The sequence below is a fragment of the Cyanistes caeruleus genome, chromosome 10, assembly GCF_971803275.1.
Source record: "Cyanistes caeruleus chromosome 10, bCyaCae1.hap1.1, whole genome shotgun sequence".
Lineage (NCBI taxonomy): Eukaryota > Metazoa > Chordata > Aves > Passeriformes > Paridae > Cyanistes > Cyanistes caeruleus.
In genome coordinates, this window is record NC_141710.1 from 12,642,294 (window position 1) to 12,653,437 (window position 11,144).

Sequence of the window (11,144 nt, forward strand, 5' to 3'; positions counted from 1 at the left end):
CAGGGACACCTCACCTGTGCTCCCCCTCGGGTGCTCCACACTCAAACTTCATCAACTTCATCCTCCTGCTAAAGGAAACATCACCTCACATCTGAACTCACTGGTTTGGCTTGGTATTTATGTATGTATGTATGTATGTATGTATGTATGTATGTATCTATCTATCTATCTATCTATCTATCTATCCTTCTGTGAAGAACCCAAACAGACACTCAAATGGCCTCCAGGTGGAAAGGTGGAAGCTAAAGTAACCTTGGAGAATAATATTACCTCAGTGAAGTGAAGCACATCTTTGTCTCAGAAAACAGATTGGGAAGCAGAGTGGCAGGAAGGTCATCCTCAAAAATTGTGGAACCCTGACACAATAACTGATCTCTCCTGCTTTCTCAAGAAAAGGAGTTTCTCAAGATCAGCAAACTTTCTTGTCATGTAACTCTGTCCTCCACTGGCAGGGGTGCAATATACTTCATATCTTTGTGCAGTTACACAGTCTTAATGTACAAATACTACCATTTCATGGATTCAGAAACACAATGTTTTGAAGCCCAGGACACTTCTCCACCAACTTTTTGAAAAACACCACTTACAGCAGTAAGGCCCGAGACTTACCCGAAAGTACCAAACTTACCTGAAAGCTTCAGCTAGGAGCAGAAACCTGAGAGTGCAAAGAAAACTGCACACCCTAATTTGTCTTTATTTATATGCTCTGGCATAAGGTACAACCTGTGCTTTACAAACTCAAATAGACAAGAGTTTATGAGCAGGTCAGTCCCTGTGGACTGCATTACTTTGACTAAGATTGTCTTTTCTTTAGAGATGAAACCACGAACAAACCATGTCAATTTTAGTAGTTCTCATTTTTTTCCTTCAAATGAAGCCTAATGTGGTAAGATGCAGAAGATGAGGTGCTGGATATTACCTTAAACAGTTTCAGCATTTTTTTTTAATTGTCTGTGTAGAAAGGATCATTAACATCAACAGTAGTTGTGCCTGCACCAACCTGAGCAGGAACTTGTTTGCTGCACGGGGCAGTGAAGTAACCTAACACACAGACCACCTTGGAATGAGCCTGCAGTGAGACACTGCTAACAGGATTATTCTTTCAGTCACTGAAAACAAATGTCTCTAATGCTTTTACACTCCATTTATTTACCCTGCAATACCAAGACTCAAATACTGTGAATAGAAATCTTATTTGCAGCCATTGCTGCCTAAGAGTGGCATGTAAATCTGCACTAGTCAGAGAGAGACTGAAGCTGTCACTGCTTTAATTTCTAACAGCCTCCCTTTCATCAAGGCATATCTAAGTTTCCACTCATATTTTTTGCTGCTGGATTTTTTTTTCTGAATACAATTCCATAAAAGTAGCTAATTATGATGAACAAGTACTCAGAAACACTAACCCAGAGCTTGAACTTTCATGGAAGTGTTTATAATTGTAATGAAGTAGCTTGTCCAAGAAGCATGTGAAATTCTGTCTTCTCAAGACAACCTAATCACAATGCACCAGCATGTCAGAAAGCTGAAGAAGTCCCCAGAGAACTGTCAAGGACTTGATTCAGCTCCTTTCACCAAGCACTAGGTTCAGCAGATCCAATTTCAATCGGGAAGGCAACAATCAAACTACGTTCAATTTCCTTTATATGAACTTTTGAGATTCTAAGAGTTCACATGACGTATCACGTTTTTAAATCCCACTGTGATTGGTATCTCTCAAAACAGAAAATCTCACTTTAAAACATACTCTTTACAGACCTATTCATATAAGCAGCAAAGAACAGTGATGGTTGTGACAATATTATTACCACCTTCATCTCACTTGAGAATGACTTTTTGAGAAGTACTGACAGTACTTACAATAAAAAATAATTTTAAACCTCATTTTTGTAAGGAAGGTCACCTTGAAGATCACTTCTTACACATTGAAGACTTTCACATTTGCTTCACTATCAATAAACAATTTCTGTCCTGTAATCCAATGAAATTCACACCAGAATAAAGAGCATTAACCAAATACCTTTCAGAATCCAGGTAAGAACAGAACAAGACTGAAAATCCAGTCAAAGGAAAAGAATATTCATTCCTTTCATCTTAAAAGAGACTAAAACAAAGGATGTGACCAAGAGTCTGAAAACAGCAACAAACCATTTTCATATTGCCGCTTTATTTAAAAGAAAGTGACTTTAGAGTTTTTGGTAACATTTTTTATACAAAACTGATACAATGAAAAATAACTTCAGCAGTGTCCTAGAGCAGATTACAGACTGTAAACTCATCATCAAATGTACTATATTGGAAAAGGTAACTTTGTTCAAAGCTTATTTGCAGACCAGCACCAAGTGATCCCAAAAGTCTAGTTTTACTCTACATGCCAAAAAACCTCAAACCCACATTTCCTAAGGAGTTGTTCAATGTCACTCGTCTTCCAATTTACAGTAACAGTTGTGATAAACTGTATGCAAGAAACAATTCAAAATTTCCTACAACTTCCTACTTCAATGAGTAAAAATCAACTTTTGCACACCTTTGAAAGTCTATAAGGAGTCATGGGCTACAAAGTATTTGCACAAAACCTTAGTAATTGCCACTTGCATGGAACTCCAAAGTCCATGAAGAAATTCCAAAGCCCTGCAACAGTTCTTTTTAAATTATTTTTTTTCAGCAGGTCAATCTGATTGATCTTGGGATCACATTTTTTTAAACCAATGTCTGCAGTACATCAAAATTCCATCACATCAACAAGCAGTATGAACAGGATCCAGTGGGGAAGGAGAAAAACCAACACACAACAAGCCACACAATCCTGAAATTCTTTTACTATTCTTACCACGTGCTCGGTAGAAAGCAAGGCTCCTCCCAAAGCTCTTCTGTTTCTATTTTTAAGTTGTCTGAAATATAACTTCTCAAATAGAAAACCTATTTTGGGAAGAAACTTTCTCAGTATAAATTCAGTTCCTCAAACAGCTTTTGGGGGTAACTTGGCTTCATGCAACTCTTACAGGCACAGGGAAGATACTGCCCTCAAATATTAAGGCTGTAGAGAGCTACCAGATGGGATAAAATACTAATACTCAAACTGTGAGATAATTGTACTTAATTCTTTTATTTGCTCTTCTCTTGTCATGCAGTCACAATTATCCTTTGTAGAAGACAGCAGAGGTCTGCTGTGGGCTCTCTGCTCGGTTGCTTCTCACTTCGCGATTCCTGAACTCAATCTGATTTGTTTTATTATGACTGTTCATGTAAATGTTCTAGGAACAGCACCAGCAAAAAGGGATGCTAGCCCAGTAACCCCAGAAAATCTGCAACTTAAAAGTTTTCCCTAGAAATTAAAAAATTTCCCTGGACATTCCACTTTCTTTTCAAGCTCTTTGCCTTTTGCCTTTATCTGTGAAACATCCATGAATCATCCTTTATCACTGCTGACCACCTTGTGAAACCAATGTAAACAAAACCCAGTAGAATAATCAAGTTTTGCCAGAGGAAAAAAAAAGCACCATAATGTTACTTTTTTGCTCATTTCAGTAAGTTATAGCAGCATTTCGAGACCAAAGCCTCAGCTTTCTAATGCTTAAAGCCTTGCTCGCAGGTTCTCTGCAATGCTTTGGATCCTGGTATTAAAACAGAAGAGGTATTGAACATAGGATGTGATCACAGGAATGTGGATAGGAGTTTCTGTGGATCGTGTGCAACAGACCTGCTTTGTGCCTGGGGACATTTACAATGCAAATTTGGTTCTCTTGTGAAGCTGAGGAGTCACTGGCACTGAACAGTTTTGCCATAGCCACCTCTTCCAGCATCATAGTCCTGCCGATACTCATCTCGGACCTAAGGAAGGAGGGAAGCCCAGAAAAGACAAGGAAAAACAGTTTCTCAATAATTGTTATGCCATCAGAATACAATCATATTGACATCACAACACTAAGTGGCCACATGGAGCTGACTGACCAACCAGAAGGTGAAGTGCATCATGCAGAAACCCAAAACAGCATAAAACAACCTCCTCTTTCCTTGTGTCTGGGGACTCTCTAATCAACACAGCACAAGCAAGGATGGCCAGCCTTGGGCTTTGGCAGTACAAGTCACTGCCACCTGCTCCACTTGGGGTAAGCCTCCTGCTGTCCTGTGTGCTCCTGACAGCCCCTTACATTTTCTGGGCTTACTTAAAAGCATTATCTCCCCAGGCAGCCAAGAGCTGTTTCTGCAAGTACTTTTAGTGAAATTTGGTCTTCCATTGTTACCTTCAACAATGACTCCTAAGCTGCTATTTCTGAAATTATTCTGTGTTCCTTCAAAACAAAAAAATTTGGCAAAGTCACCATTCCCTTAAAATCCCAGGCTGTATGACAACCTACCTGTCCCCCTGATCTTCCACGGCCATACTGCCTACCCTCCTTAAATCCTGCATCCCAGTCTGTCCTTATGATCCTGTCATCAAGTCTGGTCCCATTGATGTATCGCATTGCATTTTCAGCATCTCCTCTGGCATAATACCTTAGGAATAAGTTAATGAAAAAATGGACTTCTATTTTCACCACATGGGAAAAAGAACAATATCAAATGGGCTACAAAACCAAGTCTTTGCTTGAACCACCTTTATGAAGCTACACTTGCTAAGAAAAGTGCTAGTAAAAGGGAGGAACATGCAGCAATTCAAGCATTAAAAATACAGACATTGGATTAAGTTTGTCAATCATGCTGACATGTTACAGAACAAAGCTCTACTACTACCAAGTGGGAAGCCCCAGGCATGCTCCGTTCTTGCTGCAAACTTTCACCTTTCTGATGAGTTTACTGAAACCAGTAACAGAATGATCCTCAGAAACGTGCACATAATGAAGTCACACGTTAGGGATGAAAGAAGCCAACAGAAACTTTACATGTGCATTTGTACGAAAAGAGAGACCTTTTTTATCCTGGTATGGTGCATACGAATTTACTACAGAGGTCAAATACCTAAAAGATATCTGGGTTAAAGTATCAAAATGAAAGCAATCTGCTAACCCTGCTCGACATGCAATGTATATTCTAGAATCACGGTTGGAAAAGACCTGTAAGATCAAGTCCAACCGTGAGCCCAGCATTGCTCTCTCTCGCCACGGTCTCCCACAGACGCTTTAGCAAAGGATTAATTTTACCCTCGGAGAACCCCCCCGTGACTCAGAGACCGCAATAGAGAGCAGTTCACCCACACCCTGACCGCTCCTGTCGCCTCGCACAAGGATACTCCACGAAGCAGAAGCCGCAAGCGGTTTTCTTCACTTTGTCCAGCCCCATGATGACCTTCTTGATGTCGCCGCTTTTGCCGAAGAGCTCGTGGATCTGCTCCTCCGTGGTGTAGAAGGAGAGGTTCCCCACGTACAGTGTGCAGCTCTTCCGCAGCAGCCGCTCCTGGTCGTACCGCGTCCCCTGGGCCGCAAGGACACAGCGTTACCTCACGGTCCGGCCCGGCCCGGCCGGACTGCGCGGCGCCCGCCCCCGGCTCACCCGGAAATGCTGGTCCCGGTACTGGCTGAGTTCGGCGTAGGAATCGCTGCGCAGGATGCTTAGCGTCCCGCCGGAGCTCATGGCCGCTCTGCCCGGCCCGGCCGAGGCCGACAAGGCAAGGCAAGGCACGGCACGGCACGGCACGGCACGGCACAGAACGAACACCCAACCCAACCGCTCCTCAGCACCTTCCCGCGCTCCGCGCATGCGCCCCGCGGCCGCCGGGCGCGCAGCCAATGGCGAGCCGGTACGCGACTCTCGCGAGCGCGGCGGAAGTCGGGGAGTGGTGTGCAGCACCTGTCGCGAGAGCTGCGCGGCACCCCGCTTGTGGGGGCGCTGGGCGCGTTGTCTCGCGAGAGCGGCGGCCATGGCGCTGCTGCGGGCTCTGCTGCTGCTGCTCTCCAGTCCGCGGCTCGTGGAGCGGCTGTCGGAGTCGCGGCCCATCCGCGCTGCCGCCCGGCTCACCGCCACCGCCCTCACCCGCGGCCAGCGCGACCTGGCCCCGCGCCTGCTTCGCCTGCGCGACGCCTTCCTCGCCGAGCTCAAGGACGGCGCCCGCGCGCGGGGGTGGCCGTGGCCGCGCGGGCCGGGCCGCGGCGGCCGCCCCGGATCAGCGCCGTGATCGCAGCTTCGAGCGGGAGGCAGCTGCGGACAGCGCCTGGGAGGAGACGGGAACCGCCGCCGCTTCCCTGCGACGAGCGCACGGAGCGCGTTGGAACCGGCGGGTGAAGGACCCCGGGCGGTGCCCGGGCTGATGGCGAGCTGCGGACTGGACGGTGCGTTCCATATCGCATGGCCTGGAGCGACTCCTCGGGAAAGTATGAACACGGGAAGCTGCTTCTCATCGGTTTCATGGATTTCCATTTCAGAGACAGTATACACGTTCCACGGTTCTCAGGAACAAGCAGACTCACTTTATAATCACCTACAATGCTGTGAAGGTTGTCACTTTAAATGCTCAATAAGAAACTTGAAATAAAATCACAGTTCTTACGGGAGTACCTGTAACAATGTCTGTGTATACAGGAGTAATATTCTATATTTGATACAGTTTTGTTACAAAAAGGGTTTTAAGTGTTGACGATGGACAGGATAATGGATATCTTACAGGAGGCAAAAGGGATTCAGTAGCTATCCTAAAAGCACACCTGAAGTCTATTGTAGCAAGAAGGGTTTACAGGGAAAAAAGATGACCACTAGAACCACCCTACATATAAATGGAAATACAGATACATAATGGAAAAGGATGCATCCATCACATGTAATGCGTTGGGCAGGTTTGCTTAAGATGCTGTATCTGATGACATCTACAACGTGACAGCAATTAACCTTCCTTCAGAGCATGTTTCACTGGTCCAGCTGAGTAGAGGTTCAGTTAACTGGGGAGGGTCATTTCCATTCCTTGTATCATCGCAGCTGAGAAGAACGTTGTATTTTGATACAGTTTCCTGCATTGCTGGTAAAATTATACCTCCAGCAACAAAGACAGGTGTGCATGGATGGAGAAACCGACTACAGTGTAAATTCAAAAGTCTGGCTGGAAAGACAAAAGCAGTATGTTGTTAATCTGAGCTGGTATTTGTAGTCCAGTTTCTCTTGCTGGCTCTCTGCGGGTTACCTGTGCAGTGGTAGAGAAGTCATCATCCCATGGGACTGGTGCTCCGTTACATCCCCAGAGAATTTCAAGATGTACCCCACTCAGACTGCCAAAATTCGTAAGTTTTACAAAAGTAATGTTCAGGATTTAAGTTAAGCAAGCTGAAAATGAGAAGCAGGGCATGGAGTACCAGCTGTGGCACATGGTTGTGTCATCCCAGTGTAAGAGAGCAAGAAGAAAAATAACTTGGAAAATACATTTGCTGTCATGATGCTTTCACAACTACTTACACTACTTTGTGAGTCACCAGTACACACAGGCACGTTCTCTCTCTCTCTCTCTCTCTCTCTCTCTCTCTCTCTCTCTCTCCCTGCCTCCCCCCAAACACCTTTAATTTACAGACAGGCCAGCAGTGAGGAATGAAGGATGTGGGATGAACATACAGAGAACACATGGCAAAATGCTTTACAAGAGAACAAGAGCTATGTTCCCTAAACATCCAGGCCATACCTATAGTTTGGAAAAGAAAGGCAAATTCACACATTCATTTTTCCTAGTTTATGCCTTAGAGCCTGGCATCAATCTGTATTATTCTTGTCACTGTTGAAAACCTGGCTCTTAAGACCTTATGTAAGGTTCTGTGGGTGAAGAACTGCCAAAAGCATTACCACCTTTGTGAGCATAAATAATTGAAGTGTCAAATTTGTTTCAGAGAGAGGCTTGATCTACAACGCATGTGCAAGTCAGGATGTTTTGGATCCAGAAGTTTACATAGGCAAAACCAAAAACTGTAGGTCATACTGTGCTGTTGAGCATATACATCATTGTCAGCTGAAGCCCAGTTGTTGGTCCAGTTTGAAAAGAGACTGCTCTCCAGCAGAAAGCCAGGATAAGAGCTGTCATTCCCACTGAACTGATTTAATGGGGAGCAGTTAGTGCACTAGGAGGGGGCTGCTCCTCCCTCGAGGCTGCCTTCCCTGCAGGGCAGCAGAACTGTGGAGGGCTTTGCTGAGCCCATTCAGAGGTGCTTCTGGTCCAATGGCACAAAGGATTGAATGCCTCCCAGTTACCCACTTTGTCTGCACAGCTCCTCGATCCAGCTCCCGCAGGACCTGCCATGTGTTCTGCCGGGGTGACTCATGACAGAGCAGAGACAGCTACGAGATGAGTGGCAGGAGCGCACAAGGGAAGGAGTGCCCGAGCTGCAGCCGTGGAACACCGCACACGCTTAATGCCATCACAGTGCTGCCCTCCCGAGCTGCCCAGGGCGGTACGTGAGTAGCACATTCACGAGGATGGAACTGTGGCAAGGAAGGCTAAAGAGGAAAAGCCTGGATTTTAGGATTTAGCACAAGTACTTAGGCTGAAGCATCCTCCATGTTCTAAAGCAGAATTCTGCCAGATCAGTGCTGGGGATTTTTCAAGACGGACCCACCCAAGGCAGTGGAATAGTACTGTGACTGCCATCTGGTCTAATGAGTTTTTAAGAACATAAAATAAAAGATTACTGAGTCAGATGAGCTTTTGTCTAACCCTGTAACCTCTCTCCAGCAGCTGAATTAATGCCTATTATCAGTAAATGCCCCACAGTCCCCAAACCCTGACAGAGATTATAAGAGCTTTCAAAAATAAATCTCACAGGGAAACAGCTAAGCTTCAATCACAGTTTTGGTGGGCTCTGATTTCATCCTCTCTCATCAGGAGAATTACAAAAGTTCATATAAAACACCACAGGGCTGAGTAAGTCAAATTTTAAGCAGGTTATATCCAGAACTGGCTACCCTAAGAGCATGAGGAATGGGAATAAAGATATGCTGGAAAGCTCCCAGCACCACTGCTGGTGCTGAAAGGTGGGTGCATGAAAGAGGAACGTCTCACGCCACCATCAGACAGCACCCAAATGAGGTAAAAGACTAAAACTTTGTTCTCCTAAAACCTAAAGGGTCTGATGAAACCTGTTTAGCTCAAGGATGTAAAGTCCTAACTGACTCCTCCAATTTCCACTGGATAGGACAGGTATTTGTGGTGGGTCTTCCATTGATAAGTGAGGAAATATCAAAGTCTCGTTCTTGAATGAGACACCACATTTTGTAATTGTGGCTCTGACTGTACCAGGGATTACAATAAAGATGTGACAGTCACTGCAGGTAGAATTGCTTGCTCGCTGCTCCACTGTCTGGCAAAGGGTTTCTTCTCCAGCCCCAGCCATGTCAATGATTTCCACATGCATGTCTGTCTGCTTGATATTGAGCAGAGACCTTGGAGGCATGTAGGTGTGCGCAAAGAGCAGAGTGTAGTGTCGTGGATGGCTTGAGGACGCTGGAGAATGGATGAGCTGCTCCAAGTGAAACAAACAGGGAATGAGCCCTCCCTGGTGTAAACATCCAAAGAGAAGTGCCCCCAGAAGGTTGAACAGAACAATGAGGAGTTTCCATTTTACAGCTCTGTTTGGTGACGCGCTGAGCAGGACCAATGGCAGGATGAGAGGGATGAGAAACCGAGGCTCCTGGTGACTGAACAGAGAGAGAAATGCCAAAGGAACAAAATAAAACAGCAGCAGTGTTGGACTTCCCTCAGAATACAACAACCCAGGAGGCCCACGGTAGCACCATCTGACCAGCATTAACTGATGGATGTATTTCTTTAGCATTTTAAAGCCCGCACCAATGGCCAGAATATGTAAGATCCCAAACAGCATTACTCCGTTGACTGTAAAATGTGTAACTCGCGGGTGAGTTCCATGCAGTGCAAGATTATGAGGATTAAGATTATAGCTGAGAAAATTGAAGGGGGTTACTACCATTTTGTCATGTAATTGAACTATTACATCAAATAGGCTGCTCTTGTTAGTGCTGTAGAGGTTGTCTAAGCTCACGGAGGTAAAATAGAAGGTGTCAGCAGTTATGAAAACAAAAGCGGTAAAACATGCACATAGGATAAACTTCAAAAAGTGATTTATGAGAGTTTTAATGCTCTTCTGAGAGTCAACAATTAAACCGGCCCAGTAAAGCAGGGGCATTAGAGCAAATGCCAGAAAGGTTGGCCTGTTGAAAAACCCAGCAGTTGTTATGACCCCTATGAGAGAGCTGCTTGTAGGCTCTGCTGAGCTGCCACTAGGCTTCTTTGAAGAAACCAGTACCATGAGAAGAGCAAAGAGAAGTCCTTCGAGTGTGTTGGTAAACGTTCTTGTATAAAACACCAGCGTGACATATGATCCAGCGAGAAGTACCAGCGCTTTCCACGGATCTGCTCCCCAGAAAGAGGCCAATCGATAAACACTATAGTCGAGTATGAAAGAAAAGATTGTAAAGAGCAGGCGAGGAGATACAAGGAGAGTGTAGCTGTTGATGCAACTTGAACATATGTCCAACTGCTGCAAAGACTTGATCAGCCAGTACGTAATTCCTGATGTCATTAATGGGAAAACAACTGTTCTGCAAGGAGAGCTGGAAAGGAACTCCCATGGATAATAGACCTGTAGGTTTAAAATATCTCCTACAAAGGAAGAGAAAAATACATACATAGATAATATATTTTATTCACTAATTCAGCATGAGGGATACTACTTAGTATAAGAGGTATCACACTACAGAGCAGCTCCTAAACTTTTGAAACTAGTGTCAACCTTGACATTTTTAGGAGAGTACCATTCATTTTTACAAAGCATCGAGATGCCTGTCACAGTGGTGTGGTTCGAGGCGCCACTCGCAGTGGACAGCACAGAGCAGGAACCCATCCACCCGGCCAGCCCTGCTGATCCTCTCCTGCCCGGCTTGCGGGACTCGCTGTGTGACAGAGAACACCCGCCTGGCCGGCGATGCGGGACACCGTGGTCGTGGCCGCGCCGCTGCGCATCCCCTCGAGCCCGTGCGGGGCCACCCCGTCCCGGGCGCACGCCTTACCTGCCATGACCTCGGGTGCCTGGAAGAACTCGTCGGGGTGCAGGTACCCTCTCTGCGGCAGGAGGCACCAGCCCGCCCGCAGCGCCGCCAGCAGCGCCCACAGCGCCCGCGCCACCATGGCGGCCCCAGCCCCTCACGCCGCACCAGCAGGGGGCGCG

At 45.8% G+C, this 11,144-nt stretch overlaps 2 protein-coding genes across 2 annotated transcripts; both read right to left on the reverse strand.

The window, feature by feature from the left end:
- Nucleotides 1-2,147: 2,147 nt before the first annotated feature.
- LOC111933484 (uncharacterized) lies at nucleotides 2,148-6,466 on the reverse strand. The gene is made up of 4 exons (XM_023933110.2): nucleotides 5,488-6,466; nucleotides 5,228-5,409; nucleotides 4,356-4,494; nucleotides 2,148-3,828 (listed from the first exon to the last, which is right to left on the reverse strand). Exons 1-4 carry the CDS (start codon nucleotides 6,349-6,351, stop codon nucleotides 3,757-3,759), a joined length of 1,257 nt encoding a protein of 418 aa, XP_023788878.2. The 5' UTR covers nucleotides 6,352-6,466; the 3' UTR covers nucleotides 2,148-3,756.
- PIGZ (phosphatidylinositol glycan anchor biosynthesis class Z (Gwada blood group)) lies at nucleotides 6,382-11,140 on the reverse strand. Its single transcript, XM_023933108.2, has 2 exons — nucleotides 10,987-11,140; nucleotides 6,382-10,579 (listed from the first exon to the last, which is right to left on the reverse strand). The coding sequence occupies exons 1-2, from the start codon at nucleotides 11,102-11,104 to the stop codon at nucleotides 9,021-9,023; spliced, it is 1,677 nt and encodes a 558-aa protein (XP_023788876.2). The 5' UTR covers nucleotides 11,105-11,140; the 3' UTR covers nucleotides 6,382-9,020.
- Between the last annotated feature and the right edge of the window lie 4 nt (nucleotides 11,141-11,144).